The sequence below is a fragment of the Trachypithecus francoisi genome, unplaced genomic scaffold (genome assembly GCF_009764315.1).
Source record: "Trachypithecus francoisi isolate TF-2019V2 unplaced genomic scaffold, Tfra_2.0 Lachesis_group11, whole genome shotgun sequence".
NCBI lineage: Eukaryota > Metazoa > Chordata > Mammalia > Primates > Cercopithecidae > Trachypithecus > Trachypithecus francoisi.
This window is the reverse complement of record NW_022681456.1, coordinates 45,409,699-45,424,397: the sequence shown is the minus strand read 5'-3', so window position 1 is coordinate 45,424,397 and position 14,699 is coordinate 45,409,699. Positions and strand designations below refer to the sequence as shown.

At 37.7% G+C, this 14,699-nt stretch overlaps 2 protein-coding genes across 6 annotated transcripts in view; one reads left to right on the top strand and one right to left on the bottom strand.

Annotated features, from left to right (window-relative positions):
- CEP290 (centrosomal protein 290) overlaps positions 1–10,790 on the bottom strand; it is a 94,794-nt gene extending 84,004 nt beyond the window's left edge. The window contains exons 1-7 of one of the 4 annotated variants that reach the window (XM_033221119.1): positions 10,386–10,671; positions 10,198–10,288; positions 9,803–9,931; positions 9,561–9,638; positions 8,093–8,162; positions 7,738–7,784; positions 5,214–5,357 (exon numbers count right to left, since the gene is read on the bottom strand). In XM_033221119.1, the coding sequence (XP_033077010.1) occupies positions 5,214–5,357; positions 7,738–7,784; positions 8,093–8,162; positions 9,561–9,638; positions 9,803–9,904 (441 nt within the window). In that variant the 5' untranslated portion in view covers positions 9,905–9,931; positions 10,198–10,288; positions 10,386–10,671. Of the gene's footprint in view, positions 1–5,213; positions 5,358–7,737; positions 7,785–8,092; positions 8,163–9,560; positions 9,639–9,802; positions 9,932–10,197; positions 10,289–10,385 lie in introns of all 4 variants that reach the window. The other 3 variants (XM_033221120.1, XR_004439698.1, XM_033221118.1) reach the window with 3 other exon arrangements.
- TMTC3 (transmembrane O-mannosyltransferase targeting cadherins 3) overlaps positions 10,723–14,699 on the top strand; it is a 55,927-nt gene continuing 51,950 nt past the window's right edge. Inside the window, exon 1 of one of the 2 annotated variants that reach the window (XM_033221121.1) lies at positions 10,723–10,853. In XM_033221121.1, coding sequence (XP_033077012.1) covers positions 10,822–10,853 — 32 coding nt within the window. In that variant the 5' untranslated portion in view covers positions 10,723–10,821. The other variant, XM_033221123.1, reaches the window with a different exon arrangement.

Sequence of the window (14,699 nt, the reverse complement as noted above, 5' to 3'; positions counted from 1 at the left end):
GGAATTACAGGCATGCACCACCATAACTGGCTAATTTTTTTTATTTTTAGTAGAGCGGGGTTTCACTGTGTTGGCCAGGTTGGTCTTGAACTCCTGGCCTCAAGTGATCTACCCGCCTCAGCCTCCCAAAGTGCTAGGATTTCAGACGTGAGCCACTGTGCCTGGCCATCAGCAGTAATTTAATATAAAGCCAGGTATTCAGCTTATCTACTTAAATTTTAAATCCTCTCTAATAAAGTAGAAAATGTTAAAGCTATTAAGGATTTAATATCAACCTAACACATAAATAAATGGTCCAAATTTTCAAAACTTAAGGATTTAAGAAGGATTAAACAGTTTCATTTTAAAGAATTAAAAAGAACACACACACAAATTTTAACCAAAGAATACAGAAACAACTTAATCTGCTCCCCCCAAACAACCCCTAATAATTTTCTGCCCAACATCTTTATATTTCACTTTTCTATGTCATAACTAGACTATTATTTGCTCTCAGTGAACATAAATTACTTAGAAATAAAAGGCAATACAACACAATGGTTAAAAGAAGCAATCTAAAATCACACTGGCCTAGGTTTATGTCCCTTATCAACCAATTTCTAGTAAAGCATGAATGAGTTACTTAACATCTCTATAATTGAGTTTTCTAATATAAGTTGACATAAGAGTTAAATAAAATGCATACAGAGTTCTCAGCAAAATGATCAGTGAATAGAATGGCAAAAAGTTATAAAGGACTTTCTTATCTACATATAAGTGATTTCATTTGTGATTCTTATTTCTCCAAACAGGCAAACATTATTATAAACATTATGATGCCTTTTTTTACCTATTCTCCAAACCTCATTCCTCTTATGACCTTTCATTTTTCTGGTTCTCCTCTTTATTCAAGGAAATGATAGAATCACAATGGTATATAACGATATTTAAAAGTCTATAATAAAGAACCAAATGTAGTATGTGATCCTTGATGGAACTTTGGATATTGGAGGTGGGGAGATCGAAGGATATTATTGGGCCATTAGAAGAAATCTCATTATGGACTAGATAATGGTGTTGAATCAATATTAAATTTCCTGAGCATGACAATTATATTGTGTTCATTGTAGGAGAACATCTTTCTTTTTCAAATAGACAAGCTGAAATATTTAAGTGAAAAGTATCATATCTGCAATTAGCTCTTAAACGACTCAGCAAAAAATGTGATTGAACAAACAACAGACAAATATGTGTGTGTGAAAATACTGACAAAAAGATAAAGCAAAGTTGGCACAACATTAACAACTGGTGAATCTATATGAAGATTTTCTTTTTTTTTTTCCCATCAACTTTTATTTTAAGTTCTGGGGTACATGTGTAAGATGTGCAGGTTTGTTACATAGGTAAATGTGTACGATGGTGGTTTGCTGCACAGATCAACCCATCACCTAGGTATTAAGCCCAGCATCCATTAGCTATTCTTCCTGATGTTCTCCCTCCCCTTGACCCCTTGACAGGTCCCAGTGTGTGTTGTTCCTTACCATGCATCCATGTGTTCTCATTGTTCAGCTTCCACTTACAAGTGAGAACATGCAGTGTTTGGTTTTCTGTTCCTGTGTTAGTTTGCTGAGGATAATGCCTTCCACCTCCATCCATGTCCCTGCAAAGGACATGATCTTGTTCCTTTTTTTTTTTTTTTTGAGACAAAGTCTAGCTTTGTTGCCAAGGCTAGAGTCCAGTGGTGCGATCTCAGCTCACTGCAACCTCTGCATTCTGGGTTCAAGTCATTCTCCTGCCTCAGCCTCCCAAGTAGCTGGGATTGCAGGCATGCAGTACCATGCCAAGTTTTTTTTTTTTTTTTTTTTTTGTAGAGGCGGTGTTTCACCATACTGGCCAGGCTGGTCTTAAACTCCTGACCTCAAGTGATCTGCCTGCCTCGGCCTCCCAAAGTGCTGGGATTGCAGGAGTGAGTCACCACGCCTGACCTCTCATTCCCTTTTGATGGCTGCATAGTATTCTATGATGTATATGTTCCACATTTTCACTATCCAGTCTCTCATTGATAAGCATTTGGGTTGATTCTACATCTTTCTTATTGTGAATAGTGCTTCAGTGAACATATGTGTGCACGTATCTTTATAAGTAAATGATTTATATTCTTTTGGGTATATACTCAGTAATGGGATTGCTGGGTCAAACAGTATTTCTGCTTCTAGATCTCCGAGGAATTGACACACTGTCTTCCACAATGGTTGAACTAATTTATATTACCACCAACAGTGTGTTTCTTACAATCTTTATGAAGATATGACATTTTTCAAAATAAAAAATTTAAAGAAAGTTTATAATAAAATGCAAAGTACAATACAAATTTTAGAAGTTTGCCTATCACTATTATTATTCATTGAAAGTTAATAATCTCACTGTGTTCTGAATTGGGAAATTTTTACAAGAAGAGAAGTCAATAACTTAATGCTAAAGCATTTAATGCTATTGATGCTTTTTCCCTTGTCTTCTCAAACATCACACTCTGTGTCTCCTTTCTTGAGCTTTTCCTTGAAGCACTCTTCTTATTTCATTGCTTTATTAGACATTTCTCAGAGATGTGCCTTATAATCACTTGATTTATGAATCACATGATTCATAAATCCTCATTATCTGCCCAGGGTCTCTTGTGAATTCCATATCCACAGATAATCCTTTTTGAATATGCCCAGAAGAACCTCAAACTCAACATCTACAAACTGAAATAATCTCAAGCTTTCCAAATTCCTCTTGTGTTCCTCCTTAATGAATGGCACTATCTACCTAGTTAGTGGCCCAACCCACTAAATTAGGCAGACTTTCCATCCTCCCTCTCCTCCAACAACCAGTTACATTCACCACATCCAATTACATCTACTTCTCTCACATTTGTCTTTCTCAGGCAAATGCCATCATTAGCGCTTCCCTGAATTAACACAAATGTCGCCTTACTAGTCTTGGCCCTTTTCTATCCATTCTCTACAAAGTACAGTAATATAGATCTGATCATGATGTCCTGTGCTCAAAACTCTTCATAGGCTCCTTTCAGGAAAAGAATCAAATTCATCAGGAACTGGCCCGTGCTTATCTCTCCAGAGGATCATAAGAATTAAAACTGGGTAGGCAAGACAGCACAGACTCTTGAGTTAAGACTGTTTTCAAATCCTACCTTTACCATTTATAAGCTGTGCAACCATTGGCAATTACCCTTTCTCTGTCTCCATTTCTTCATCTGTATCATGGTAGAAATGACAACTATCTCATATGGTAAGTATCAAATAAGCAATAACGAATTAATGCTTATGAAGTGCCTGGCACATAGTAAGAACTCTATGAAAGCTATTTTCACTTATATTTCAGTCAAAAAGAATAACTGTAGTTTCCTAAATACTCCACAACATCTCTTACCTCTACGTCTTAGCAAATGCTGTATGTTCTACCCAGAATGTTCTTTCTTTAACCACCATATACATCCTCATTCCTCTTACCAGTCTAACTCTACTTCAGGTCTCAGTTTACAGATCACATCCTGTGCCTCAAGGCTGATTATGGTATCCCTCTCCAGAGTACGCCAGAATATAACCTTACCTATCTCCCTATCATATTATCACTATGTTATGCTTATTATTGACTGTGAATATTCTTGAGAACCAGAACAAAGTTGCCCACTATATCACTAGTAACTAGCACAGTCTCTGGTATGCTGTAAAGACTCAACAAAACTGAATGACTGGTTAAGGGCAAAGAAGTAATTGCCAAAGCAACCCATACCCATATTTCATCTAAAGGAATTGAGCAGCCAAAAAGGAACACAGGTCACATATTGAAGTTTTCTCTTTGTGTGACTATGAATAAAGATAATACTCTAAGACATAAATGGACAAGGTAGTTCTGATTAACTAAGGGTATGTGGTATGAATAATGGTAAGTCAACCGATACAGGTCTATATAGAAGAACAAAAGTCCAGAAAACCACAGACATCCCCCTAAGCAATTCTACCAGTGAATATTATAAGTTAGATCCTTTATGACTATTAAAAAATCCACAGGTCTGCTGTGTTTTGCAGAGTTAACCAAACGGATAATGCTCTAAGAGCTTGCTCCTAACATTTAAGTGGCATCAATCCATACTGTCTCTACCACACTGTTTCCATAGCTAACTTTTATATGATTCTTTAAAATTTTAGAGTAAAACAGATACGTGAAGAATGGGGATACTTTTCCTTACAAATCAATTTATGATACATTATCTTAAATAGCATATCGTTGTTTTCTTAAAATGTATGACCCTCAACTTCTGAGAGAACAATGGACAAAATAAAATAAATGGAATATAACACAATGACTTAAAGGACACAAAGGTGGAAAATGTTTCTGAGTATAAGGGACAGGACAGCTACCACATGTAGGCACCAAATTTTACTAAGTTTACTAACAGCTCAGGTGAAATAAAAAAACAAATAAATGTTAAGTAAATAAACAAAACATTAAACAGGAAGCTAAGGTAAAAATAGGAAATTTTCTTCCAGGAAATACAAGTTGATCTGCAAAAAAACTTTTTTCCTAAAACTAAATTCAAGTGAACACTGCAAGAATTATTAGTTTATAACAAGGAATAACATGAAGTAATAAAAACCAAGCATTAAAAAAAAGTTAAAGATGTCATTTATAAACTACTGACATGAACACCACTTTTCAAAAACTATATATATAAAATATATATATATCACACATAAAATAAGGTACAACCAAAAACAAGATATTTAATTAACCATTATTGAATATATCATCAAAAGATTCATTTCCAAATCTACTAATCATATAAATACACTGAAACAAACAAATATAACTTTTACCCAAAATAAACTATGGCACTAGAAAGATCACTTCTTTATGAAAATCTGTTAGTTTATTGATACCAATCTTCCAGAAAAAAGCATTAATTTTAGGTAACAAGTTTGATGTACTGAGAAAAACGTACCTCCGAATATAAATAATTAATCTTCAAGACATATTCACTAGAAGTATCTGTTACATTATATTTTAAAATTGGTGATGACAAAATGAAAAGTGATATAAAACCTTAGAGATAAGTGAACATCATTTTTCAAATATAACAAACAATATAAAAATTGATATTGTTACCAATAATAATAAAAAGCCAGGTAACTTGAACAGTGAAGATTCATGGAAAAAAAAAGGTGCTTTACTTGCTCATTAACTTTCTTCTCTTTCTCCAACTCCTTTTCTATGTCCTCCAATTCTCTATCTTTTTGTTCTAATTGCTTTGCAAGTTGGCGAATTTCATCACGTAAAAACCGAGTATCTCGTCCACCTGCAGACTGCTGAGCCATCTTAAAGTAATAAACCCAAAGTATAAATTAATCCCATTATATTTTGAGGTTCAAATGAGTCAAGAAGCAAATCATTATATTGACTTTAAATATTCCTTATACTTCAGCGCAGATATTTAAAATCATATTAGCTTATTAGCTTAAGAACTTTTTTTTTAGATTTAACTTACTTAAGCTTTAGGTCACAGCTAATAACTCCTTAAATTTTTCCTGAGCCACCCAGAGCTGCAAAGAACTGACTGTTAATCATTCTGTTGTAACCACTGGGCCACAGGTAACCAGACTAAACTGCAAAGGTTCCTGAGCCTCAGGGATCTGGAATCTGAGTACAAACCATCAGAATCTTCGCCCCAGTCAGTGAAGCTGAGTGCCTTAACCTGTCCTTTCTCTCATACCATGCACTATTTAGACCAGTGCTGTCCCATAGGACTTTCCAACATATCGGACATGCTCTCTGTGCTGTCCAGTTAAGTAGCCACTCACTACATGTAGCTACGTTTGGGCATTTGAAGTGTGGCTAGTGCAACTGAAGAACTAAATTTTTCATTTTAATTTTAACCAATGTAAATATAAATAACTACAAGTGGTTAGTGCTAGTGCTACCATATTAAACAGCTCAAGTTTTGGTTACCTTTAAGATTTGTAGCCAATTAAATCAATTTTACCTCATATTCTTGTTAATTTAGGTCATGGCCCAGAACATCACATCATTTGGTCATCTAACGTGTCTCACATTCATTTCTTCACCATACAGTTCTGTTATTCCTCTGCATTAACCAAACTGTTCGTACTCTTTCTCTCCTTCAAAAAGTACTCCATTGTGCTGTCTAAAATTCTCTTCCAAGATACATTAATATTTCACAACCTCAGATGCTTTACTGAATCCTCCTTTCCATCTCCTTGGGTTAGCTGCAATTTGGATCCTTCAAGATACTAATGCCCTTGGAACTCTTTCAATTGGAAGGGGCTCATTCTTTCAGATCCCATATACATTAGGGTCAGGAGAAGGTGTTGGTACTTCTAGGTTTACCCCACCCTGCAACTTCAGGTGATCATTCCTATCAGTCCTCCATCATCCTATGAAAATTTCAGCTGCTTTCTCACAAGATGTCCTGTTCTCCATCTTTACTTACTCATGGTAGAAGCAAGCCACCAGCTTCCCAATAACTCCGCAAAATGCATTGGGAATTTAAGCATGTGGCCCGCAGATGTCTATCAAATGTACACCTAAGCAATTTCCACATAACTTTTGTTCTAATCTGTTTTTTTCGTTTCTTGAATTCACTATAGTCTCTCACTCCCACACCCACATCAGATCCTTGTCTAACCAGAACATTCTTTCAATTATTCCCACTATGCCTGTCCTTTGACCCCACAGGACACTCTAATCCCTTGACTTCTCCCTCCCTATCCCTACCGTTCTGCCCACCCAACCCCAATCTTGACTTTCTTATCCATTCAGTTAAGACTTCACAATCATCACTTCAACCACTTTCCTACCAATATCTTCAATTGTCCTACCCTCCTATTCTATAGCAGCTGCCTAGCAAAACACTAACACAGAATTGATCCAACTCCATAATTCATTTAGTAAGTATTTATTCAAAGTGCTTAGCATCTTGCCAGGAGCTGGATATATAATCAAAAAACAATAGGTAATCCAAGTTCAGAGAGTTAACAAGTAAAAGAATCAGGACTGGAACTCAAATCTGTCTGACTTCAGATCCCCAACTCTCCAGTCCATTCTCCAGTGGATTTCAAATTTTATCTAATTTCATTAAAATGTGACCACATCATTTCCCACTCTTTTAAACAAATGATGTCATCACCAACCTCTCAACTTCCAGGCATTATGCCTACAAACATAAAAGTTTCTATACACATTCACTCTTCCTCCCCTCATCCATTCTTCCTCCTCTCCTAACACAAAGGAAAAGGGTATTCCTCCTTTCAAAGGCTGATCCATTTGCATTACATTCCTACCTTCTCAGGAGTCTCTATGTATTTTGTTCCTCAACAATACATTCATATTTTAGCCCTTAGCTTTGTCAAAAATTACTTCTATAACACCCTTTGGTCATTACTCCTCAAATGCCCACCCACCCTCCACCTCAGTTACTAGTAATCTTTCTGTATATTTCCCAAGACTGTAAGCTCCATCCAGCAGTTCACTGTTTTTTATTTTGTTCACAACTGTATGCTCAATCCTTAGTACTATATATATATAGCACATAATAGGCATGTAGAACATATATTGAATAAACAACCATGATTACAATCATCCTTATAATTTTTCCAGCCAATAATAATTTTAAAATTTGAAAACAATTCAAAATAAAATTAATGACAATTACATCCTAGGGAATACAAAAAGACATACCTCCAGTTCATTTTCCAGTTTCATTACTTTAGTTTTTAATTGATTTTCTATTTAAAAAAAAAAAAAAGACAAGTGTTTTAATTGATTAGTTACCACAAAACAAACTTTTAAATAAATTTTAATAACAAAATTAATTCTTTTAAAAGAGTCCATCATGATTACAAGGTAACAAAAAGTATTACATGGCAGATCCATAAAACAGGAGTCTAGAAATATGTATTATTAAATAAATGTTATACATTAAAAAGAAATTGAATATATAGGATTTATAGAATATAATTTAATTTTCCACAGCTTAATGAACAAATGGAATTCATTATTTAATAACATAATAAACTTTTTCCAAGGTGCTTACCAAATTTTGCTTGTTCTTCTCCAGCTTTTTCTACTTCTTCCAAAGCCAGCTCTACTTCTTGAGCCTTCATCTAAACATTAAAAGAAAGGTTATTTCAATATGCCTTTAAACTGGAATGTAAGCACTGAAAATAAAAATTTTATTTGTCATGCTCATTAGTGCCAGCAATGGCTGGCACAGGGAGACTTTCAGTAAATATTTGTTGAATAAATAAATAATTTTTTCCCTCCTTTTTTTTCGCTTTTGAGATAGGGCCTCACTTTGTCATCCAGGCTGGAGTGCAGTGGCACAATCTCAGCTCACTGCAACCTCTGCCTCCTGGGCTCAAGCAATCTTCCCATCTCAGTTTCCTGAGTAGCTGGGATACAGGTGCATGCCATTATGCTCGGTGTGCCATCATGCTTGGCATGCCATCATGCTTGGTGTGCCATCATGCTCAGCAAATTTTTTCGTAGAGGCAAGGTTTCACTATATTATCCAGGCTGGTCTCCAACTCCCAGCCTCAGGCAATCCTCTTGCCTTGGCCCCCCAAAGTGCTAGGATTACAGACGTGAGCCACCATGCCAGACAATTTTCTTACCTAAGACTACAATTTCTGGATTTTTAATAGCATGAAACATTTTTGATTCTCTTTTACCTCAAGTCCTCAAGTCTTATATCCAGTAAAGCAACATATCTCTTTGTAATGTTTTTCCACTACTTTTTTTCTGTTTCAATTGCTATTATTCTGATGCATAATTTCAGGTTTAAACTCCTCTATAATGTGATGTTTGCAAAGCTCTGATTTCCTTCAGTTTGTCCTATATAATATACTCAGTTTTGCCTTCCTAAGGCATATTTTTGTACCTATCAATTGTAGTTCGAAAACCTTCATTGCCTTCTCAATTGCTGACAGCATAAAATACACCTTTAATGCCCTCAACAACCTATCTCAAAGTACCTGCCCAAGATTTGTTTTCTCTATAGCCTGCTACAAACTTGCTGCATCGCATTTCCTCAAATGTAAAGAATAAACATATTTCCTATTCTCAATATTTATTTATGGTAACCAACAGCTCTAGAATTCCTTACTATCTTACCACTGCATTACCTTCCACTTACCTAAAACTACTCCTCAGTATTCATCCTCTGTGAAGTCTTCTGGCACCTCTTAGATCACTTCCCCTCTTAACAAATCCCTATAGCAGTCATTGTCTGCATTTGTCATTTGGACCTCAGGATATATTTCCTTCTGTTATTTTTCAACACACTCATTCTATTTCCCCTACATACCCTTTTAGAAACTTTAAGTAAAAACTAGCAATGTTTTACACACTAAAATACTTAATCCACAATTTAAATATATTACATTTTTGAGTGGTGATGTAGATATTACCAAGTATTTTCACAAAGATCACTTTATATAAGAACAGATTTTTATAGTTCCTCTAATAGCCAAACCTATCGTTAAAACCTACTACATACAAACCTTCATTAGTGACTGAGTAATTCTGAAAAGGTGTATCACATTTTCTTGCTTTTCACTTTTTAGCTCATTTACTTCCACCTAAGTAAACAGAAAAGCAACTGTTTTATATTTTATAACCTTTAAGAAAAATATAAGAACTCTTCCAGATTGTGACAATTGTTGTTCCTGAAAATATTCATATTTTATTAATAAATTAATCATAAGTTAATGTATATATCTATTATTATTGACCAAGTAAGCACCTTGGATAAGGAAATCAATAAATTATCTGCCAGTTCTTCTTGACGGGGCAGGTCATCTGGGTCAACTTTCATTATTTCTTTCCAGTTTATATTAGGTGGCATCTTGAATTATTTCACTGTGCTCCACCTCTGTAACAAAACAGGTGGATATTAGCATTTACAAGGTACACAGCATTATTGGTTTTCTAATAGGTTACATTTTTTGCAATTATTTCATTATAGCTTTCTGATGTTAGCAAAGAACTATCTCTTAGCCACAAAACAGACAAGTGGGCAAAATAGCCTTGATCAAAAATAGCACAAACTGTCAGAGAGTGTACCGTCTAAATAAAATGTGACGGCTTTAATCTAAGTTAGGACTAAGATTTCTGGGTCCCTTCCTCCACACCGCCTACCCACAACGCGCGCGAACACCCTAATCCTGGCAAGCGCGAGGGTCTGTGGAAGGCTGACAATGATCCTTGATTTGGAGAAGCAGAATTGGGGCTGGAAAAAAAAAAAAAAAAAAAAGCAGAAATTAACAATTGGAACGAGTGAAGTTGTGCGGCGGAAACCGGAACCGAAGTAAGGCAGGATGACGGACCCGAGGCTGGAAGGGGCGGGGTAGCTACGCTGCGGCACACGGGCCCTGAGGCTAAAAAACCTGAGCGTGGAGTGACTCGCTGATCCTGCTTACAGGGATCCACCACCTACACCAAGCCTGGCAACCAGCGGAGGTCCCTCACTACCGCAACCACCAAGCTGGACAGATCCCTATCGCGTTTCCACGCGGACGCTGGGTCCAGCCAAATGGTCCCGAGGAAGCCAAAGCGGCAGCGGCTGCTATGCGACACCATCCCTAACTCCGCCGGGGCCAGAATAAGATCCCGGATGCAAAGAGGGCCTACAATTCACGACCGTGGGTGATGCTTTACGTTTAGATTCTCCGCCGGAGTCCCAGGACTTGCTGTTTAGGATGATGAGAAGGCATGGAACAAGGACTCCAAATCCCAGAGTGCAGGTGTGCTTGAGGTTTGTGCATGCTGGGAACTGAAGTCCCTGAAAAGAGGAGGTAAGGCGCTCCCGGCGTGCAACGCGGAAGGCTGCGACGGTTCCGGGGCGGCGGGGAAGGACCGAGAGGCGGGAGGCGCAGTGGTTGAGGCGCCTACGAGCTGGTGGCCTGAACGAGGTAGACCATGACTGTGGCTTTAGTGGCGTCACTCGCTGGGCCGCTCTTCATGAGGTTTTCCTAAGCCATCCCCTGGCGGAACCGCTTCCAGGTGAGGTCGAGCTGTCGGTCAGCGTATTAGGAGGAGTTGAGGGGAGCAGTGCTGGGTTAGAGAAGCTTCTGCTATTGGGGCCGTAGGGCCTGGCCCCATTCTGAAAAAGTGGAAACACCCTGCCTTCTCTTCAGGCGTTTGCAGGCGGCGTCCAGGGTAGTGCCTTCTGTAAGAAGGTAAAAACAAAAAGTTTTAGCCTTGTTTAGTATCAGAATCTGTCTTGGTAGAGAGCCGCGCAGCCGTGATCCTCGTTTGGGGGCGAGCGAAGAATTGACAAGAGGTCTCGGCATCCTCTGACCCCGCCCGCCTTACCTGTAGCACCATTCCCTTCGCGGATGGTGGGACTTGATGGTTTTGGAGCTAGTATAAAGGGAAGGCTCTAGAAAGGAGAGGTTAGTGCTTGTCCGGGCCACTGCCGGGGGTGGAGGGAGAAGGTATCCGAGGACTCACCTGCACTATTGTTGTCACTTGCTTGGTTACCTAGGGTGTCCTTCCATGAAAGCGCCTTCTTTGGTGTTTACCACGCTTACTTGTGCAAGTTTTGCTCATCCTGCTCATCTGCTCACAGCCGTGCTGGAGTATGATACACCTCTAAGTAACTTTACTAAGAAGCTGTAGACTTAAATCTAAATGACATTTCCAACTATCTGTACCAGTGCTTCTCATCTTTCTTTTTTTTTTTTAACGCTGCTTTAAAAAAAAAAATTACTATACTTGACAGTAAATTTTCCTTTCGAAAATAAGTAATGAATTTCTTTTTAAACTCCCAATTTGGGTAAAATAAGTAGCTCAGTACAAAATAAAAAGATACTGGTTTTGTGAGATAAACTTTAAAGACATTAGTTAGATTTATAGGAATGACAATTTTACTACTTTTCTGAAAGATTTTATGCCAAATACTATTCATTTTCTTGTTTATTCGTCCTTACAATCCAGTGAAATAGGTGCTTACGTTGTCCTCATTTTCCATCTAAGTTAAGAAACTGAGGTTTGGCGAAGCTAAGTACTCTAACTTAAATAGTGTGATTCAACACAGATCTCCCTGGCTGAAGGACATATTCTTAACTTCTATATACCTCCTCAGACATTCTGGGAAACCAATATTTGTGAAGTGCTTGTGCCTCAATCTTGCTATTTTTATTAAATGTTTTATTTTAATTTTGTAAGTGTTTACTCAATTAATTTGAATTAAATATTCTTCATGTTCAGTGTTCTTAATTCATAATTTAACATGGAATGGTGTTTATGGAAAGGGGTTCTGATCCAGACACCAGGAGAGGGCTCTTGTATCTTGTCAAGAAAGAATTGGAGGTGCACACACCCCCATTGGAGGTGCTAGACTAAGGATTCTTATAGTTATTTCTTGATTATATGATAAACAAGGGGTGGGTTATTCATGAGTTTTCCGGGAAGAGGGTAGACAATTCCTAGATCTGAGTGTTCCTCCCCTTTTTAGACCATGTAGAGTAACTTCTTCACATTGCCATGGCATCTGTAAACTGTCATAGCGCTGGTGGGAGTGTCTTTTAGGATGCTAGTGCATTATAATTAGTGTATAATGAGCAGTGAGAACTACCAGACTTCTCACCTTTCTCGCTATCTTGGTTTTGGTGGGATTTGGCTGGCTTCTTTACTGCATGCTGTTTTATCAGCAAAGTTTTTATGACCTATACCTTTTGCCAACCTCCTATCTCATCCTGTGACTTAGAATGACTGACATCCTGAGAATGCAGCCCAGTAGGTCTCACCCTTATTTTACCCAGCCCCTATTCAAGATGGAGTTGTTCTGGTTCAAATACCTCTGACAATGGTAGGAATGAAATTTAATAGTTATTGAGCACATGTTATGTCATATGCTATTCTTACTACTGCGTGTTTATCTTCATAATAGAAATCTGTTTACTGTAACACCTTGTTTTTCTTACTGTTTTTTCATTCATTACAACTTATTTTTATGTATTCACTTATAAGTTTTGGTTATCTGTATTACTCTTTCCTGCCCTTACTGTCACCACCCTCTTGCTCACATTCATAAACTCAAGGTGCCTAGTCTCTAATGGTAAATTTTATTCTGATTTTTCAGAAGCAAGAACAAGTTCATGGAAGTTAAGTAGTAATTGATGAAGCTAAGATTGTAACCTAGATCTCAGTGACATTTTTTTTTTTTTTTTTGAGACAGAGTCTCGCTCTGTCGCCCAGGCTGGAGTGCAGTGGCTGGATCTCAGCTCACTGCAAGCTCCGCCTCCCGGGTTCACGCCATTCTCCTGCCTCAGCCTCCGGAGTAGCTGGGACTACAGGCGCCCGCCACCTCGCCCGGCTAGATTTTTGTATTTTTTTAGTAGAGACGGGGTTTCACCGTGTTAGCCAGGATGGTCTCGATCTCCTGACCTCGTGATCCGCCCGTCTCGGCCTCCCAAAGTGCTGGGATTACAGGCTTGAGCCACCGCGCCCGGCCGACAATTGTAACTAAAATCAAAATCTTACCTAAATTTTATTCTTTAACTCATTCTAACAATATTTTTGATCTTGTTCCCTATGCTAGGCACTGAGGATACAGCAGTGAACAAGTCAGCTCTGTTGAACAAGTCAACTAAGTTTGTATGCATTGTAGTCTGTTTGTACCTAACTGTGAATCAGGAAATTTAACTCAAGTTCTAGTTAAGTAACTCACTATGTATTTTTGAGGAAAATTGCCAGAACTCTATTATTTTTCATCAGATTTTCTGCACCTGTCAGTTTTCATCAAGAGATGGGACTTATGTGACAATTTTGTAAGTGGCCTTGTTGTAAGAACACTTGTCTGAACCTGCCTTCTTTCCGCCCTAGGCTTTTGTGAACAGTTTTATCTGACCAAAATCACTTAACGAGAAAGCCTCACCTTTTATAATTGCTTACCTTTGTTCTCAGTAGCAATGAATATATATTCCTTAGATGTTGCTTCTAGTTCCTTTTTGCTGACTTACCAAGAAAAGTCATAGTAGCTTACTTCTCCAATCTCTAAAACAAAGCATGGCCATTTTGTATCCATTGTGTATCCTAAACATTTTGTTTTGCCTTATTTTCGTGGCAAATTAAGCCATGGTTAATGACTTAATTCACACTGATTCCCTACTGATCTTTCCAGTTTCCTCATGTTGAAGGAAGACAAGTGTCTGCTTGCTGCACACTTCAGATAAGGTGAACATAAAGTAGCTACCTGTGGAGATATTTAACATTTTATTTGTAGCTGTCTGCTTAAGAACAAAAGGAGAGGCAGTTTCTTGCATGACTCAGCTTTTACCCTAATTTTTTCTTTAGGCATAATGAATTGGGATCCCAAGTTTTATTTTCCTTTCACATTTCCAATTGCACTTGGATTTTGTGTACAAATATAGTAACACCCCATTTTTGTAAGCAAACAGAAATCAGTCATCCCATCCACTTAAACTGCATCTGTGAGTCTGCTTCTGTGCCTAGGAAAAAATTAGTTCTCACAACTAACAAGAATAATGTGTTACATGTTTACAATAATAGCCCCCAGTGAGTCATGTCCCCCTCTATCTATGCCTTTGTGTAAATCTCTCCCTTCCCTGCAACTCTACTTTGCAGGTGACTCTTGGAAGTAACCTGAGATGATACCACAACTGAGCTCATAATAT